This window comes from Aythya ferina, assembly GCF_964211825.1.
Source record: "Aythya ferina genome assembly, chromosome: 21".
Lineage (NCBI taxonomy): Eukaryota > Metazoa > Chordata > Aves > Anseriformes > Anatidae > Aythya > Aythya ferina.
In genome coordinates this window covers 1,676,263-1,694,719 of record NC_140319.1, presented here as the reverse complement: position 1 = coordinate 1,694,719, position 18,457 = coordinate 1,676,263, and the positions used below count along the sequence as shown (strand labels likewise).

Below are 18,457 nucleotides of genomic sequence, written 5' to 3'. Positions count from 1 at the left end.
CATGTTCGCTAGGGCTGCAAGTTTTGGGGTGGGAGGGTGGGGGCAAGAAATGCCAGATGTGATATTTTTGTGAGGGGGCTGGGACTGCATGTTTTCAATAAAGTACTCTTAAGGTTTCCAAGCCTGTATGAAGCTGCTAAATATGTAGTTTCTCACGAGGCTGAGAAACCATGAAACCATCTGCCAAAGCTGAATGTCTGTAATGCTTTAGTGACTTTGGTGGAGGCATTGTTAAGCAATCTACTTGCACAGTGAGTCAGCCTTGTTGGAGGCTGTCGTTTGGCTGTCCTCAAATTATGAAATGCTCTTTGGTACTAGAGAAACTGAGCAATTTAAATGACTGTCCGGCTTAGCTGCTGTTTTTTATAACTTTTTTTTTTTAAACTCAGTGACCTAGTAGGAAAAAGGCTGAGTGTTCTTGAAATGAAGCTAGTAGCTGGCATGTTGAGGTGGGAAAGGATATCCTCAGTTTGACAGTGGGGGAGCCAGAGGAAGCAGATAGCTTGTTTCAACAGCTAAATTTCTGTAACCTACAGTTTATCTCATAGCCATAATTATGAGGAGCGCCTATAATAGGGTTGCATTTGTTGGTAAGTGTAAGGGATGTGGGTCTATAGTAGACAGTATAGAAATGTGTATGATGGTGATGTATGTGTATGATGGTAAATTACCATGGTTCTTGGTGTCTTTCTTATAACCATACGTAATCCATTTTTTAAAAAAAAGAAAAGGTGTTTTCATACTTGGGGTTGGGGTTTTATTTTCATCTAGGCTGTATGGGACTTGGTGGATCAACCTTTTGGGAGTTACTAGGGTTGGTCTTTGATAGTTTCCCTAGGAGGTCTTGGTTGGTTTAGTTTCAAGCGATGCTGCTGATTTAGCTGACAGTGGTCCTGTTCTGTTTGCGTTTAACCACTCTGTAGCAACCAGATCAAAAGCTTGCCAGAAAAAAATTGTGAAAATGCTGGAAATGAATTTGATGACCTCTTTTTTTCCTTTGTAAAGCTGTAAATACTTTATTTTTGTTTTCTATTCTTAATGCGGTGTCATATTGACACTTTTTTAGACTTATAATCAAAAAATCCTCCTCATTGTTTCTCATTTTTTAAAAGAGGATTTCAAGGAAGCAAATTTTTTTGCTTGTTAGCAGTGTAATAATAGATCAAATTCCTAAAATGGGTTTGTACAAAAAATGTTTTCAGTAAACAATGGCAGTTGCTTTTGTGGATGCATGTTGTTCAAAAATGTCCAAAGAATAATGTGGTACAAACACTTTTTTCAAAAATGTAGTAATTATCATATTAGTTCAGACAACACAAAAACAAAAGTATTTAAAAAAAAAAAAAAAAGTAGGTGGGGTGTAATGAAATCCAACTAAACTAAATGTGTAATCTATTTATAAGAAACACAGTATATATTCTATTTTTATTAGAGGTTTTTAAAGTGCAAACAGAATTCTGTTAGTAAATGCAATTATTCCCTTGTAAGGTATCTTTGGCTTTGATGGGACTCCCAAAATCTCAAACTGTTCCAGGTAACTGTGCAGAAACGATGTAATGGGTACGGCTGTGGTGCACTCGCCTGTTGCTTCCTTGGAGCAAGGGGTGGTGGCAGTGGGGAACAGGCCAACAGCTTTTCTCTAACTGCAGAATTATTGCTGTGCTCCTGTTTGTGTTTTTTCCCCCTTTTGGAGATTGAGGCCTTCCCCAGCGGGTAAGGATCTCCATTCATTCCCCTCACTACCAGGGATGCTTCCAGTACATTTGTTCTTAAAATCTGCCTCAAAGTAGGCTTTGTCCTACCTGGTAAGGAGACAAATTTATACTTTATACTGGTCTACACCAGTATAAATTGGAATTAACTTGATGAAACAGAGTAATAGATCTGACTAGTGCCTGGCTTTAGATCTAAAGCTGTTTCTGTCCCATATGAGATGCTTTTGCATAACCATTCCTGCCAGCAAAAATACAAGTTCAGTTACTGGTCCAGGACTGGCTGAGGAAAAGCCGTGGCAACCAGTGGGTGCCCACAGCCTTACCACAACACTGCGGGCTCTGTGAAACAGCGATTTGCTTGTGTTTCCCTTGGCTCTGGAAAAACTTGGAAAGACACTTGTTCTGGAGTGTGCGAGGAAGAGAATTGCCATGCTGGGAAGTCCCTGTTTCATGTTCGCGAGTGCTTCTTTTTAGAGCTGAATGTTTAAAGTGAGATTTATTACAGCAAAATTAAGCAATTATAATGCTGCGGTGAATGTTAAATCACGGTTTAGCTGGTTGACCAGACTTCCATGCTGTGCTTCCATGGTGTAATAATACCCTCATGAGGATTTTCCTCATTTTGCTTCAGGACTTTGGGGTTTTGATTCTTTTGCACTGGTCCAGGACTTGGGTTGCAGGGGAACACGCAGGTTTTAGCAATGTTTGCCTTCAGTGTTAAGTCACACAAATGCTTGATTTTAAGCTTTTATTAGAATGTAACTTCTATCAGTTTGAGTTTTAAGTAAGAAAAGAAGTCGCCAATCAAGGCAACACACAGTATGCTGGTGTTAGTGATGCTGGTTTTAGAGGTGAGCTAGAAATACTACCTGCCATATTCTTAATTCAGTCCTTCACCAACCCATTTCTGGAGAGAGGAATGCTGGAGGCTTGAACATGAGTCTTTGGCAGAGTAGTGAAGAAACACTTGACTGTTTTCTGTCTGTTTTTTTGTGTGGTTCAGTGTCTTAAGGCCCTTCCACATCTGTGGGAGCTGTTCAAAGCTTCTCTTTTGAAGAAGCAATGAATTGTAAGAAATGGGTACTTGATGTTTCTAGAAGTCACGATTCCCTCCTTCCTAATTTGAGGCACTCCAACACTGAAGCACTTCTGTAGGCAAGGTGGTGCTTGTATGGTTGGGTCTGTCTTTTGAAGAAAAAAAAATATGTTTTTTTTAAAAAAACAAAAACACACACAACTCTGGGATGTTTTGAGAGCTTTGAACCTGGTAGTCCGTGTCACTTTGATGGCAGAACACTGCAGTCCCACTGTGCCACTAACCCAAGGTGCGGGTTTTGTCTGCTGCTCAAACTGATGCTCCCTACACAGGTTTCATTGGAAATCCTAAAGATTTATTTTAATCAAGGGGTTGAAGATGATGAAAAAAAGCTCGGTAACTAGACACTTCCTGTGTAACATGGTATCACTGAAAGGAACACGCAATCTGGTTCTTAAAACACCTTACCTGTGGCTAAAGTGTATGTAGCTAAGTTCTGCCAAAAATGATTATTTATTATTTAACGTGTTTAAGTGGAGGGTATTGATGAATCTTTTCCCATGCTGTGTCACTTTGTGTCAGTTCCTCTTAGGTCATGTAAGAATTTCTTTTATACACATTAAAACAGACTACTGATCAGTGTGGAAATGAAACTGTTTACCATGCAGTTGTAAATATTGTGCTTTATATTCTGTATATTAGCTTCTTTTAAAGAAAAAGACTGAACTGTGATGCTAGTCAATCTGTGGCGAGGTAAGGACGAAGGATACACCAGCTCCTGAGCCTGCTGCGGGGGGCACGTGGGCCCTGAGCTGCGGTGTCAGGCCATTTGCACCCCATTTACAAGTCTGTCCTTGGTGTCTAAAAGCAGACTGAATGCTAGCGGTGCTGGATTTTGGACCATCAAAGTGCCAGCACCCAACTCCCTGTGAGAAGGGGCACCAAGAAACGCCCACAGCGAGAGCTCAGCTCCTCCGAATCGCAGTGGATGATCTCCACCTTCCTTTCTCGTGCCAAAAGCCGCTCCCACCGTTCGAGGCCTGCTCTCCAGCTCCCCGTACGCTGCTCTGCCCTCCCGTCCTGCGTCCGTCCATCTGTCCTTGGCTCTGCGGCCGCTCCGGAGCAACCCCGGCATGGTTCATCCTTCGGGCCTCGCTGCCTCGGCTCCCTGCTCTTCCAGGCATGGCTCCAAGGTGCTGCTCTGCAGCCAGGGGCTGTGGGAAGCTGGTTGATGGAAATGGGTGATGGTCTGCTCTGGTTACGGGGGGGGGGGGAAACAAAACCACGTAAAATAAATACCAACCTTCTGGTCACAGCTGTGTGGGCTACTTCTTGGGCTGCGAAGCACGGGGCTGGCGCGTGAGGGGCTTGTGCAGTTTTTAGGGGGTTGGTGAGGGGGTGGGAGCAACCTTTGTTTTTTTTGGGAAACTCCCCAAAATCATGAAATGAGGTAATTCAGGGCCTCCTTGCACCAGTCCCCAGCTCCCCCATGCTAAATTCAGACACCCACAGCGATGCCTCTCAGGTGGGAACAGGAGCACCTCGTGTGGACGCAGCCTCCTGCTGCCTCAGCAGCCCTCACCCCCCCCAGCCTCTCCCTTTTGTGTCAAAATCCCATTTTTTGCAAGTTTTTGCTAAGAAGGGGATATTTTGCTGTGATAACAGGGGATGCTTCAGCTGCCCTCTCTCTGCAAGCATTCACCAGCAGCAGCAGCCGGGCCCCACCGCGGCCCCAGTCTGCGGCAACCCCTCCCCACCCCCTTTTTTTTTTCTTTAATAATTAATTATTTTTTAATTATTTATAACCCATTTTCCGCCCCGCCCAGCACCGCCCCCCTCCCACGTGCCGGGCGCTACCACCGCGGTGCCAAGGCCGGGGGGGGGGGCAGGTGCGGCGTGTAGGGACCCCCCCTCCAACCCCACGGAGGGGGCGGGTGGCGACGGTGGAGGGGGACCTCAAAGCCCCACGCGTGGCCGTGGGCGCTCTGCGGGCTCCCCGTCTCCTCGCCGTGCTTTATCTCATTTATCTTTGCTTTATGCCCCCCCCTCCACCCTCTTCCTTCTCCCTCCCGTGGCGGCGGCTCGGGCACGGCCGTGGGGAGCGGCGCGGCGGGGCCGGGATGTGGCGGGCGCTGCGGGGCCGTGGGTGAGTCCCCACGCGCGACCCCCTCTGCTCCCCTTTCCCGTCCCCCCCCCACCTTCCCCAGGGAGCACCCGAACCCCGCTCTGACCCTTTTACCCCCCCACTTTTTGCCTCACACCCCCCCCAGCCCCCTGGTAACGCTCCGTGGGGGCGGTCACGGGTGGGAGCCCCGCGGGTCCCGTCCCGTCCCCGTCCCTGTCCCCCCCCCCCCAGGGTCGGGCGCTGCCCCCGGCTCCTCGCGGCCCCCCCCCGGGCCCAACCTTTGCCCCCCGGCCTCGCTCCGCTGCCTGTGGGAAGCGCGGAGTCGTCGTCCTCCAGGGCTGCGACCCCCCTGTTCCCACCCCACGGGAACCCCTTTCCTATCGGGACCCCTTGTTCCCGTCCCATAGGAACGGCTTTGCCCACCCCATACAAACCCCTTTGCCCACCCCATAGGAACAAAACCCTTTTTCCCACCCCATAGGAACAAAACCCTTTTTCCTACCCCATACAAACCCCTTTGCCCACCCCATAGGAACAAAACCCTTTTTCCTACCCCATACAAACCCCTTTGCCCACCCCATAGGAATAAAACCCCTTTGCCCACCCCATACAAACCCTTTTGCTCACCCCATAGGAACAAAACCTTTTTTCCCACCCCATAGGAACAAAACCCTTTTGCCCACCCCATACAAACCCCTTTCCCCACACCATGGTCATGGCTCCCATTCCCCATTTCCCACACCATCGCAGCCCCTTCTCCTGTCACACCAAAACCCCTTTCCCCACCCCACACGGCCCTTTTCCCTGGATTTACTCAGCTGGGACGCACCCAGCCAAGGCACTGAAGCCCCCCGGGCTGGCAGCACGGGGTCGGGGGTGTTATTTCAGCCTGTTCCCCCACCCCACCAGGCTCAGGAGCCTGCACCGTGCGGCCACCACGGTGGCCAACGAGCCCATCCTCGAGTTCAAACCCGGCAGCCCCGAGCGAGCGGCTCTGCAGCAGGTATGGGAGGCTCAGGGCAGTGCCCTGCACCTTTTCCCCGTCCTTCCCTGCTCCTGGCCCAGCATGGAGCCCTTTGGGGTCCCTGCCTGCCCTGTGCAGCCCCAGCACCTCGCTCTGCTCTCACCCAGGCGCTTGCTGACCTGAAGGGCAGGACTGAAAACATCCCCTGCGTGGTCGGTGGGGAGGAGGTGTGGACCGGAGCGGTGCGGTACCAGCTCTCGGTGAGTTTTGGGGTGCTGGGGGGACTTGAGTAAAGGAGAGCAAAGCAAGGGATGCGCTGATCGGATGGGGAAGTGCCAAGGTTTCCCATCTCTTTTTCAGCCGTTCAATCATGCGCACAAGGTGGCCAAGTTCTGCTACGCCGACAAGGTGAGCGTGCCCGTTCCTCTTCCCTTCGGTCTTCTTCGTGGGGGACATTTTGGGGACAGTGCAGTGACCACAGGGCCCCAGCCAGCTGCCAGCATCACTGATTCAGCTTGACTGCAGGTTTCACAAGCAGAAGTGGCTTTTTGGAGTCACAAAGCACATGGCTTTTCCAAAAGAGGCAGCGGTGGGTTTTGGCTTTCCAAGCCCCTGAGGCCCTGGAACAAGGTGGTCTGAGGGGCACTGGTGCTGGAGGGAAGGTGGCTGCCACAGCATGTGTCCAAGCTGGACATCCCCTCACTGTCCCCTTTGGGTTTCTTGGGAGATGGCTTCCTCACGGCTGCTTTTTCCCCTTCACACAGGATCTCATTAACAAAGCCATTAATGCTGCCTTGGAAGCCAGGAAGGAGTGGGACCTGAAACCTGTCCAGGACCGGGCCCAGATCTTTCTCAAGGCAGCTGACATGCTGAGTGGCCCACGGCGAGCCGAGGTGCTGGCCAAGACCATGGTGGGGCAGGTGAGTAGGGTGCAGGGGGTGAACAGGACGGAATTTGGGCTTTGTAGAGGAGCCGGTCGCAACAGGGCAGGATGGGGGCTTGCAGAGAGGCCCAGCTCTTTCTGAAGAGCATGAACCCCCAAACCACGTCCGGATGTGCCAGGCCATGTTGCATTTTCTCCTCCTCCTCTGTCCTGCCTCTGCCGTGTTTTTATTCATTGCGGTCCTCTCCTGGCAGGGCAAAACCGTCATCCAGGCAGAAATCGATGCGGCAGCAGAGCTGATCGACTTCTTCCGCTTCAACGCCAAGTACGCCTTGGAGCTGGAGAGCAGCCAGCCCATCAGCGTGGACATCAGCACCAACAGCATGGTGTACCGGGGGCTGGAGGTGAGGAGCTGGGGCTGCTTGTGCTGGCTCGCCCGTGGCAAGCGTGGGTGCCTGCAGCCCGTCCCTTTTTTCTCTCCACCGCAGGGTTTTGTGGCAGCCATCTCTCCGTTTAACTTCACAGCGATCGGTGGAAACCTGGCGGGGGCTCCGGCGTTGATGGTGAGCATCACTGCAGGGTTGCGTCTCTCTCCAAATCCAGCCTCTCTGGTGCTGTTCCATGCCCAGTGGCGTGCACAGGAGGAGCTGCTGGCATTGTGCAGCCTCCTGCTGCTTTGTCCCGACTCCAGGTTGCAGGAGTGATTTGTGCTTCTCTTGTCCATGGGGATGGAGGAGCCCTCTGGGGGCATTCTCCTAAGGCGTCCCCAAAACTGGACACCTACAAACGCAACCCAACAACATCAGGCACACCCGGGGTTCTGCTTCTGGAACCCTCCCTGGAATTCAGCCAGCTGGTGTGCAGTTTGGCTCAGGTGACTAATTACAGACAGGCATTCCCCTGGCTGCTGTTTAGACCTGTCCACCAAACTGCTGTGACGAGGGAAGTGTTGGAAAAGGAAAAACCCTCCCAAACCCGCTCTTGGAGGTGTCTGTGCTTGAGGCTTTCATTTTGGGCTTCACTCCTCGCCTGGATTTTAGACAGAGAGGTTGGGGTGCTGCAAGAGGGAGTTCTTAATAAGTGGCTGCTAATTAGAGCCCCTGGCTGCACTCTCATCCTGGCCACCCGTGGTGACTGTGACGCAGGGGAGGTCACCAAGCCCAAACGAAGGCAGTGGCATGGAGCCAAAGGGGTGGGGAGGCACAGCGGGGCGTTTGCACCATGTTTTCCTGCTGATTGTGCCATTGGTTTGGGCACGATTAATCCAGGCACGGGCTGGTGTTTCACTCACGTGGGCACCCACTGTGTTGCGCATGAGCCCAGGGGTGGCAGCTGCAGGGCCGTAAGTCCCATTCCCAGCACGGGAGGGCACAAGAGGGCAGCATCGTGATCTCGTGGCAGCTTTTGATGTGAAGCGGGGTGATTTTGGTGCTTCTAGCTGGGCTGGCAATCACAATCTGTCTCAATTGCTCGGGGTGCAAGGGAGCTATGAGCCACCTGCAGAGCAGAACCTCTGCACCATCACACAAACCCTCCCGGAGGTGCTGCAGACTCCGATATGGGCTCTCCCTGACACATTTAAGCCCTGCAGTTGCGTGTTTCTCACACTGACTGTCCCCTGTTCCCCAGGGAAATGTGGTGCTGTGGAAGCCCAGCGACACTGCCCTGCTCTCCAGCTACGCCGTCTACAGGATCCTGCTGGAAGCTGGGCTCCCTCCCAACGTCATTCAGTTCGTGCCGGCAGATGGGCCCGTGTTCGGCGACACCGTCACCAGCAACCAGCACTTTTGCGGGCTCAACTTCACCGGCAGCGTGCCGTAAGCTGGGGAGGGGAAGCACAAGGAGCTGCCCAGCTCATGATTGATACTTGCCCACTGGTCCATTGCGCAGAGCAGCTGCCGTCCTTACACCTTGCTGGGTGAAAAAAAACTGTATCTAATCAGCCCAGGGAGCATATTTAATATCAAGGACTTCCTGTGGCTAAAACCAAGCCACAGAGAATAAACTTGCAAGTTAAACAAGGGAGACACCGACCTGTCTCCTAGGGATGCTGTGACTTGGCAGAGTGATGCTGGAGGGCAGCAGGGTTTATCCTTCCCTCCTCCTGCCAGCGTGCCCGCACCCAGACCCAGCTGTGCAGCGCTATGAGCACATGCTGCCTTCGTCCCTGGCTGATTTGCAAACCCTCTGCTGGGTTAGCGACTTGCCCCTAGAGGCTATTAAGCCCCAGGGCCCTGCAAGTGCCATGGTCTGATGAGCATTGTGCTGTAAAGGTGGGGAAGCTCATAAATTAGTATTAGTGGCCGTGCCTCCTGCTGGAGGTTTATTAGCATTTTTATTGTTTTGCAGCCAAGGGGTTTGTCACAGTGAGAACCAAAAAAGAAGGGCCGAAAGGAGGAGGACAGAAACTTCTGCTGGATGCTGTCTGGTCTTCCCTGTGGCGCTTATTTGTAATGTGCTAGGGTTTTTGTGTAGTGCCCAGAGCTTTGGTATCTAGGGACTCATTCTGACCTAGCCTCTCCTCTTCTGTTCGCAAAGCATCCCTTCTTTTGAGGATGGACCTGGCAGTTTGCAGGGGTTGTCTTCAGCAGGGTCAGGAACTTTTCCAAGTTCCCCTCTCATGCTAAGCACCTCCTCCTTTCTCTCCCAGGACGTTCAAGCGCCTCTGGAAGCAAGTGGCTGAAAACCTGGATTGCTACCGCAACTTCCCCCGCTTGGCTGGAGGTAATGGCTGTGTCTCACTGTCATGGGGAGCCCGAGCAGGGGGTGCTGAGGGCTGGAGCACCTGGGCTGGCCTCCCTGGGACATCACCCACTGGGGTCTGGACATAGCTCGAGCTTTCCAGCAGGGCAACTTCTCACTTGCTCCTTTTCCTCCCAAACCAGAGTGTGGTGGGAAGAACTTCCACCTGGTGCACAGCTCAGCCGATGTGTCCAGTGTGGTGAACGGGACCCTGCGCTCTGCCTTTGAGTACGGCGGCCAGAAATGCTCGGCGTGCTCCCGTCTCTACGCCCCGGACTCGCTGTGGCCCCAGATCAAAGAGAAGCTGCTGGAGGAGACCAAGAAGATCAAAGTGGGAGACGTGAGTGGAGCTGCCGGGCTGCTGAAGGGCTTTGCAGCTCAGCGGGTGGCTGATGGGATTAGAGACTGCGGTAACTGGCTACTAATTCCTATTGAACTGAGCTTTTTATCCACTGGTTCTCCCCACCACCACCCCTCTGTCCTCCCCCTTCATCTTTTTTTTTTAGTGATTAGAAATTAACTTGTAGCCAGCGTCTGCAGGAAGGACTGTGTAAGTCACTGAATATCACAGACTAATTGAAAAGGGGGAGCTTGCTCCCTCGCGCGGAGGTGTGCTTTGGAGCAGTTTTATTCTGGGAATTTCAATTTTAGAGTTAGCTTTTTGGCACAGCGTGGACTTACATTGTCTACTTCCTTTTGCCCCTGCAGCCTGCCCAGGACTTTGGGACGTTTTTCTCAGCAGTGATCGATGACAAGGTGAGCTCATGCGTCCTGCCCCTGCTCGTGCTCAAAGGTAACACCGCCAGGCTTCCGCTCATTGTTTGGCTGGATGCTTTTTATTGCTTTCAGCAAAGTGTGACTAGGAAGTTCCAGCACTATGGCATGGGGTGCTTTTTGCTCCCCTCAGGAATATTGTATGTCACTACCCCTCTTGAGAAGTGGGTTGTTTGTTGAGAAGCCCTCGCGGACGTAGGGTTCAGAGTGTCCAGGGCTGTATTTCCAGCTTGCAGCCTTCCTCCTGAACTGGAAGCGAGCAAAGAGCAACATAGCCCCAAAAGGCATTGCCCAAAACTCCTTTTCACCCCCCAGCTCCACACTCTGTTCATTTTCTTCTCTTTCCTTAGTCTTTTGCACGTATAAAGAAGTGGATTGAGCACGCCAAAAAGTCTCCCAACCTCACCATCTTGGCTGGAGGCGGCTGCGATGACAGCGTCGGGTACTTCATTGAGCCCTGCATCGTGGAGAGCAAAGACCCAAAGGATCCCATCATGAAAGAGGTGAGAGTGGGAAAATCATGGGACGTGGCTCTGCGTCTTGGGGTGTGAGTTGACTGGATTTGTAGGATAGATAGATGCAGGGATGATCTTCTTCCATCTTTCTCATGGCTTTGGCTAACCTGTCACTCGTTTTTGGAGGCTGTGGGTTGTACAAGGAGGGCTGTGTGCTTGGCTAATTTATTTATTTGCTCTACAGGAAATCTTTGGCCCCATCCTCACCGTGTACGTCTACCCAGAGAAGCAGTACAAGGATGTCTTGGAGCTGATTGACACCACGACACCCTATGGCCTCACGGGGGCGGTCTTCGCCCAGGAGAAGTGAGCACCCGCAGCCCCGGAGCCGGGAGGGAAGGAGACATCCTGGGGGGGGTCAGGGTCCTTCTCCCAGCCTGGACCCTCAGGGCTTCGAGTCCGAGATGGTATTTTGGGTTAGATGCTGGTTTTGAGGATTTTTTTTTTTTCTGAGAGAGGAAGAGAATAAGAAAAGAAAAAATTATTTGATGGCCTAAGGAGAGGAGCTAAGAAGCCTGAATTAAAATACTTTCTCTAAGCTATGAGGAAAGGCAGAAGCTTGTAGGGTAGTATGAAAACCAAGGTGTTTTTTGTTGCTGTTGTTGTTTGTTTGTATTTAACACTTTTTGTTGTGAGAAAGTTCCAGGCTGCCATGAAGCAGATGGGGATCGTGATTTTTCAATAAATACCTAAGAATTAATCATATACTAGTGAAACTAAGAGCAGGCATTGAATTACTAACTTAGAAGGTCGTTAAGTCAGGCTATCCTTGGACTTAATTAACTTCATTTTATAACAGCAAATCTTGAGGAAAAACATGAAAAGAAATGCAAAGTTGAAATGAGAAACTGCAGTCATTTAATTGAGCTTTAAGCACACAGGTCCCTTTGCAGCATGTGTCAAGCTTCTTTTGTCTACAAATAGCACGTGTGCAAAGAAACACAAATACTGGGCACCAGTGCAGCTACTGGAGCAGAGCAGAGACTTCCAAGTGTGCCTTTGCCATCCCCTCCTGCTTATGGTCCTCTCCCTCCCTCCTCAGGAGCATCATCGAGGAAGCCAGGAGCTACTTGCGCAACTCAGCTGGCAATTTCTACATCAACGACAAGTCAACGGGCGCTGTTGTGGCTCAGCAGCCCTTCGGGGGCTCCCGCATCTCAGGTGAGACCAAAAAACTCTCCATAAAACATATTTAATGGTGCAATGGGACACATCCCCTCTGTCCATCTCCTTCATCTCATGGTCCCTCTTTCCTCTTGGCACAGGAACCAACGACAAACCTGGTGGTCCGCACTACATCCTGCGCTGGACGTCTCCCCAGGCCATCAAGGAAACCCACGTGCCTCTGCGGGACTGGCGCTACGCCTACATGCACTGATGCCTTCTCCTCATACCCGTGCCTCTACTACTGAAGCTGGACGCACACAGTGGCTCCTCAGCCACAGCCTTGAAAGCACTTAAATCAGCCAATCTTCAGCACAGCAAGCTAGGGTTTTATTTTTAGAGACTAATTCTATTATTAAATTGTTAACTTACACAAAAAAAAAAAAGGTCCCTATGATTTCTTAGTCTTGGAAGAAGCAGGCTGTGGCTGACTGCAACAGCAGAGATGCTTTGCTGGTACCTGAGATCCCCAGCCTGGGAACAAGAAGAGCAAGTTGTCTGCAGTAGCTCCACAAAGCACCATCATTTGAGAAGTGATTTTCTCTCTGTGACATGCTTTAAGAAGGTAGGAATAATGCTTTTTCCAACACGTAAGGATTTTTCCATTACTTAGCTCAAAGAGTAATAGCACCACACCTCTGCAGAGGGCTTTGGGCTTGCCCAGCAGCGCTGAATCCTAGTTATCCTTTATTCTTCTGTCCCTCCACTTGACCTCTCATCCAGCCATGCCCACCTGATGGGCTGGGAGCGCTGGAGCTGGAACAGGGAGCAACATTCAGAGGCTGGCCGCAACCTGGTCACTTGGAGAAGAATCATCCTGTCCAAAAGACATCGTTTACCCCGGCTGCTCCATCAGGGAGCCTTGCACAGTGGAACAAGGAATTCAAGGACTTTCCAAGAGGGCTATGAAGCCTGGGTTGGTTTAAACCATAGTGCCAAGCAATGGTAGCCCTGAGCTGTGTATTTTCCTTGGTCCTAAGCAAAAGCTAAGCCTCCAGAAGTCACATTTTGCCAAGAGATGGCAGCTGTGAGCTCAGAGCTGCTCAGGAATTGCCCACGTGCCTTTATTCATTGGGAAGGCACTGGCCAGAGCTGCTCTGATCCTTGGATGTTGGCTGGAAGGAAGCAGAAGGATTTTAGAGAGAAGTTCCACTAATGTTCCTGCACAAGCTGCTTAGGTGGCTGCAGCATCCTTAACCCCCAGAAGGAATTTAGGAAGAGAGGCCAGGCCAGCAAGAAGAGGTTTGCAGTAATTAGAAGCAAAATCTGTTTCCCAGGTTGTCGTGCTTGGCCCAGGACCCTGTACCTGAGGCTCTGCAAGCTGCTGAGTTGTGAAGTTGAGCATTAAGTTGTTAAATTTGCTGTTCTTTCCCATCAGCAAGCTCTTGCTGAATGAGTCCTGCAGTACAAACTGTAACAGGGAGCTCGGACACCGAGTCCTGCATCTTCCAGGGGCATTTCTGATTTAGAAATGTATCCATTTGTAACACTGCCAATTACTGGCCAGTCAATTAGCACGATTTACAGATAATGTGGCTAACCCTTTTATGGCTGCTGCAAGTTACTTGGCTTGTAGGTCAAGAACGAGTTGCGTTAATACTTGCAAATCCAGGTTTAACTGATGAAAATTGCAATAAAATACATTATGAAGATCTTTTTGTGTCCTTTTTTGAATTATTTCTTCAAATTGTTGCCAAAGGAAGAGAGCATGCGTTTGGTACCTTAAGTGCATGCAGTGTTGTGGGCAAGGTTAGGCACAATGAGGCATTGCCCAAAACTGCTGCCACAGCATCTGAACAGGGCGTTGAACCTCTGCTCAGTTTTGGTGCCCAGCTGCAAGGTCTCTCCTTCACCCTGCTGCATCCAATGCCAACCAGCTCTCGTGTGCATCAATTATTGCTTAAAAAAAAGGAAAAAAAAAAAAAAAACCCTCTTGAGCAATTAAGCCTTTTCCAGAGCAGGACTGGGCCGGCATTGGGGTGGCTGTAACAAATGTCTCCACCCCTGGGTTCAAGAAGTTCACAGGCCAGGAGGCCACCAGCCAGGTGGGACCCACCACAGACAGACCAAACAGAAGGGCTGAGAAATGTGGAACCAGGAGCTCACCCGGTGCCTCGTGGCATCCCAGCACATCAACTATGGGGAGACCATTGAGTTCACCAAATTGCCATCCAAATCACCAATCACCATCCAAATTGCCTCCTTCCTAACCCCAGGCTGGGAGGCATGAGGAGTGCTGCTCTGCATAGGTGCTACTCGGGCACTGGGGTTTGGGGGAAAAGAAGGGTGGTGTGATTCTTTGCCATGGGCAACACAACCCTGTATTCAGGCTTCAGAGAGCTGAGCAGTGCTCTGGGTGTTGAAAAGAGGAGGGGATGGAAGACAGCATAGGCAGGGTCACCACAACTTGAAGGCAGGTGATTTGAGTTTTGCAAAACTTACTTACTGCAGGGTGGGCAGATGCCCTCAGGATGTCCTCTGGGTGCAGGATGCGTGCTTGGTGCCAAACTGCCCGCAGTTGATGCACAAGACCCAGCTCCCTGCTGGTCCTGCTGAGCAGGCGAGCTCTCCTGCCCCATTCCCCAGGCATTTGGGGTGAGCACCCCAAATACACCCCACCCCCCGACGACATCCCCAACCCCCCCCCAGCTTGTTTAAATCTCATTAAGGGCTCTGCCCCCCTCTCAGGGGAGCTGGCAATTTGGGGAGTTAGGGTGAAAGTGCCGAGTGCTCGTCCAAGCCACTGCTTTCGGCTCACGCCTTTTAGGACTTAAGGCCAGGGTGTCAAGTGGATTTTTAGCCTTAACTCTGAATTTCATGGCTTTTGTCACTTCAAATCAGACCCCTAATGCTATTTAAACAGTTGGCTTTTTGAAGCTGGTAAGGTGTTGGGGAGGCCGGAGCGGGGATGGTGGGGGGGTGGTGTTGGTGGTTCCTGAGCTTTCTTAGCAGCCCCCGGGGATGCTCCTCTGCCTGCAGGGACAGGGAAAACACATTGCCTTCTTCAGGGAGAGAGGGATGGGGAAAACCCCCTAGGATAGCCCGTAGCTCCATCTGCTTCCCCTTAGCAGCTCAGGCTGGAGCTCATTGGCAGCTCAATGCACCTCGTTAGGGACCTCGTTAGGCGAGGCCATAGTGAGCATGGTGTTTCTTGGATGGAGCCCAGCTGCATTCTTCCTTTTTCTGGTCGGAGATCTCATGCCCAACAGGCTGAAGCAAGGCAGAAGGGGAAGAGTGGGCAGCACCGAGCTGTTCATTCACTGGGGGTGGGGGAATGAGTGAGTGGGAGAGGCTGCAAGTGAGAGCCCCACAGCAAGGCCCATGCTCCTCTCCGTGCCCCAAGCAGGGATGTGCCTGCAACTGAAAACAGTGAGAGGTGAACCATGGCCACAATAAGAGGATTGCAGTGCTAATTGTAACTTTATTATTATTATTACTAATTTTTTTTGAAACGTTTAACTCACTACAGGTTGTAACAGCCCAGCATCAGCTGCCTTCAGTCCTCCACTTTGGGGCATGGGATGAAGAGGAGAAAAGATCAGAGGAGGAGAGAAAATCCGCAGAGAGCCCAACTTCAGCTCCTTTCCCACAGCACAGATGGAAGCCCCAAACAGCAAGAAGGGGATGGGATTTGAATGTTGGCCCTGTTCAACAAACAAACCACACTTTTTAAAGGCTGCAGCTAGTGGTTGTACTCCCCAGCCCCTCCAAAAATGCTACCAGCTCCTGCAAAGTTATGGAGAGTCTTCTAATATTTAGCATTTTTGTGCTAAAGCCCCAGGTCCTGGAGTCATGAGAATACAGCAGGATGTCAGCCTCCAGCTAGAGTAAATAAAGTATAGATTCCCATTGCTTGGGCCGGCCCAGGGAAGCTGAATAACGTGACCCTTCAGGGCCAGAGCAAAATCATGGAAAGCACATAGAGGGACATGGAGGCAGAGTGCTGGAGGCTGGGGATCAGCCTGGTCCCACCTGCTGCTCCAGGGTCCTGCTTGTGCCATCCACCAAAGAGCTCCAGCTGGGGAAAAGGAGGCAAAAAAAAAAAAAAATCCCTACGACAGCGCTACATTTGATTTTGGTTAGCTAACGAAGCCAGCAGTTCACTTCCCATCTCTTTCGCGTGGCCACGCTGCCCACCAAGCCACTTGGACCCATGGGGCAGAGCCCCAGGCCGCACAGCAGCCTCCATCCTGGGTCATCTGAGGCCAACCACTCCCCAGTCTCCCAAATGCCTCTCCCGCAGGGCACATCAGCCAGAGCTCTGCAGCCTCGGCGAGGCTCATCCCCATCCCAGCATTCCCCAGTTTACCCCAGGGAAGGCTCGTCTGGGAGCCTGAATTATTTTGGAGCCAGCCTGCTTGAGAAGAGGAACAGGTGAAGGAGGCCGGCAGAGCCCGGGGAAGGCCCCCCAGGAGATAAATTACTCACTGCCTTCTGACGGCCTCGAGGTTGGCTTGGATAAACCAGGCGTATGACAGCAGCGGGAAACCGCAGCAAAGTTGGCCTGGGGCAGCTCGGGATTAAGAGGAAACTTCGGCATCCGCCAAGCCTCCTGGCCTCTCCCCGCCAGCTGCCTCCCAGAGCTTTCCCCCCGGATCCTGCCCTGACCTCCCGTCCCCTCCACTCCCGGGGGCTCAGCACCAGCCACGCATCCCCTGCCAGCACCGCGCTTCGTGCTGCGTGCCAAACATCCCCCCCGTCCCCCCCCACATCCCAGCATTTGGGTGTTTAAAATGTATCAGCGGTGCCATCGCGGCTGCTGTTTTTCATCCTTCAGCGATAAGGCATCTGCGTGTACACAGCACCCAGAAAATTACTTACAAACAGCAGCTTCCTCCTGCAGATTTCCCCCCCCCTCACACCAATTATTAATATTATCACAGAGGCAGACCTGCTCGGGTGCTGTTTTCATTTAAGATATTTTTTCCCTGCTCCTTTTTTTTTGTGTGTGTGAGTGTGTTTGTGGTTTTTTTTTTTGATTCTACACCCCACATTGTGATTGCCGATTGGAGATCACAAACCTGACATTTCGGTGCCTGCTTTGCAGTGCCAGGCGGGCAAAACTGCCAGCAACAATCGATTCTCCCTGCATCGTCTACCGGTGCCATCCAAAACATTTAATCAACGCAAGATCAACCCTTCCGGCAGCTCTCGTTCGCTTTATTATTATTATTATCATCATCATTTTTCCCCAGCCTCTGAAAATATGCAATGCCCTGAAATGGGGCCTGTGGCACGAGCATGGTTGGGGGAAGAAAGAAAATATGCCCGGAAGGCGTGGGGGTGAGCCAGGGAGGGTGGGTGGGTGGCTGCGTCAGCCCAAGAAGTAAGGGTGACGGCCCTGTGCCCATCCAAAAGTGCATGGCAGGGACTTGGGGGGGGTGTAGGCACCAGAGAGGTTGGGGCTCTGGGCTCCCGGGGAGAGCTGCTGGGACAAAGTGTCCCTGAGCATCCCTGCAGGCTGGTCCTCAGCCGCTTGGGTGAGGTCTCTGCTGCCGGAGGCTGGAATCTCACTAGGGAATTGCCCAAAGGGAATCCTACAGGGACAGTGGTGAACTGAATCCCCATGCTGCATTTATGGCAAGCTCCTCATTCACAGCCACCTCTCAGCCCCCTTCCTGCAGGTAATCCCCTCCTGCCCTGCGGGTGTGGAGATGTGCTGACCCGTTTGGCAGATCGGGGATGCTGAGGCAGCAGGAGGGAGCTGGGGAAACAACAGCCCCCCAGAGCCCTCTGCTAACTCACTGCAATCAGCAAACGGGCCATGGGGCTCCCCAGCCCTCAGCTCTAGCCGCCAAAGTGACGCCTGGCCCCGAAGAATGCGTCCCCCCCGTCCCCACGCGCCGTGCCCTAATCCGGGGGATGTCTGCAGACAGCTGCGCCTGCCCCAGCGGCCTGACATCACCGGCCAGCTATGAAAGCACTGCCTTGGCAAAGGGCTCCTTCTCCAAGGGTTTCCAGGGGAGGGGGGCCAGGGACGCCCACACGGCTCTTAACCCTCTGCTAGCAGAGTGGGAACATTCGCCCACCGCTTGCACAATGGCCCCGTGTTGCAGTGCTGCTCTGTTTTGTCACCTCCCTTGCTCTGCTGCTGGTGCTTCAGAGCTGGGAACAAAAATATGTGGAAGGAGGGTTGCAAGTGAGCCTGAGCTGGAGACATGGTATCATGCAGGGCACACAGATTCCCTGTGTCTTTGCTGCTCCTACACCTGAGGCCACCTCTGCTGTGGGACTGCTGTGTCCCAGGGTTTTGTGGTGACCCTGAGACGAGAGGCTGGCACCCACAGAGTGGCACTAGCAGCCTCACGTCCAGCCAGCAGCCGAAGCCCCCACTGTGCTCTGGTCCTCCAGACACAGCTGAGTGACAGTGGTATAGCTGCAGACGGTTCCCACTTGCAGCAAGGGGATGGGATGTCAGTCACAAAGTCCTTGCAAACGTGCCCCGCCCCCCCCAGATCTGTCTGCTCAGGGTTTTCTCTGGAGCCATCAATCAGTGCAGGGACATGATCGTGTTTTACAGTCAGGGCTGCTCATGAAAC

At 52.0% G+C, this 18,457-nt stretch overlaps 1 protein-coding gene and 2 long non-coding RNA genes across 3 annotated transcripts; 2 read left to right on the top strand and 1 right to left on the bottom strand.

Annotated features, from left to right (window-relative positions):
* Positions 1-79: 79 nt before the first annotated feature.
* Positions 80-4,322, bottom strand: LOC311422114. The gene is made up of 2 exons (XR_014685194.1): positions 4,055-4,322; positions 80-3,975 (listed from the first exon to the last, which is right to left on the bottom strand). It is a non-coding gene; the product is annotated as an uncharacterized lncRNA (long non-coding RNA).
* A 433-nt stretch (positions 4,323-4,755) lies between these two features.
* On the top strand, positions 4,756-13,570 carry ALDH4A1 (aldehyde dehydrogenase 4 family member A1). The gene is made up of 15 exons (XM_084494686.1): positions 4,756-4,897; positions 5,786-5,879; positions 6,008-6,100; positions 6,201-6,248; positions 6,605-6,760; positions 6,978-7,127; positions 7,212-7,286; positions 8,353-8,540; positions 9,374-9,447; positions 9,609-9,805; positions 10,174-10,221; positions 10,590-10,742; positions 10,939-11,060; positions 11,797-11,915; positions 12,020-13,570. The coding sequence occupies exons 1-15, from the start codon at positions 4,788-4,790 to the stop codon at positions 12,130-12,132; spliced, it is 1,740 nt and encodes a 579-aa protein (XP_084350812.1). The 5' UTR covers positions 4,756-4,787; the 3' UTR covers positions 12,133-13,570.
* A 1,521-nt stretch (positions 13,571-15,091) lies between these two features.
* LOC311422126 lies at positions 15,092-16,124 on the top strand. The gene is made up of 2 exons (XR_014685197.1): positions 15,092-15,294; positions 15,388-16,124. It is a non-coding gene; the product is annotated as an uncharacterized lncRNA (long non-coding RNA).
* Positions 16,125-18,457: the final 2,333 nt, after the last annotated feature.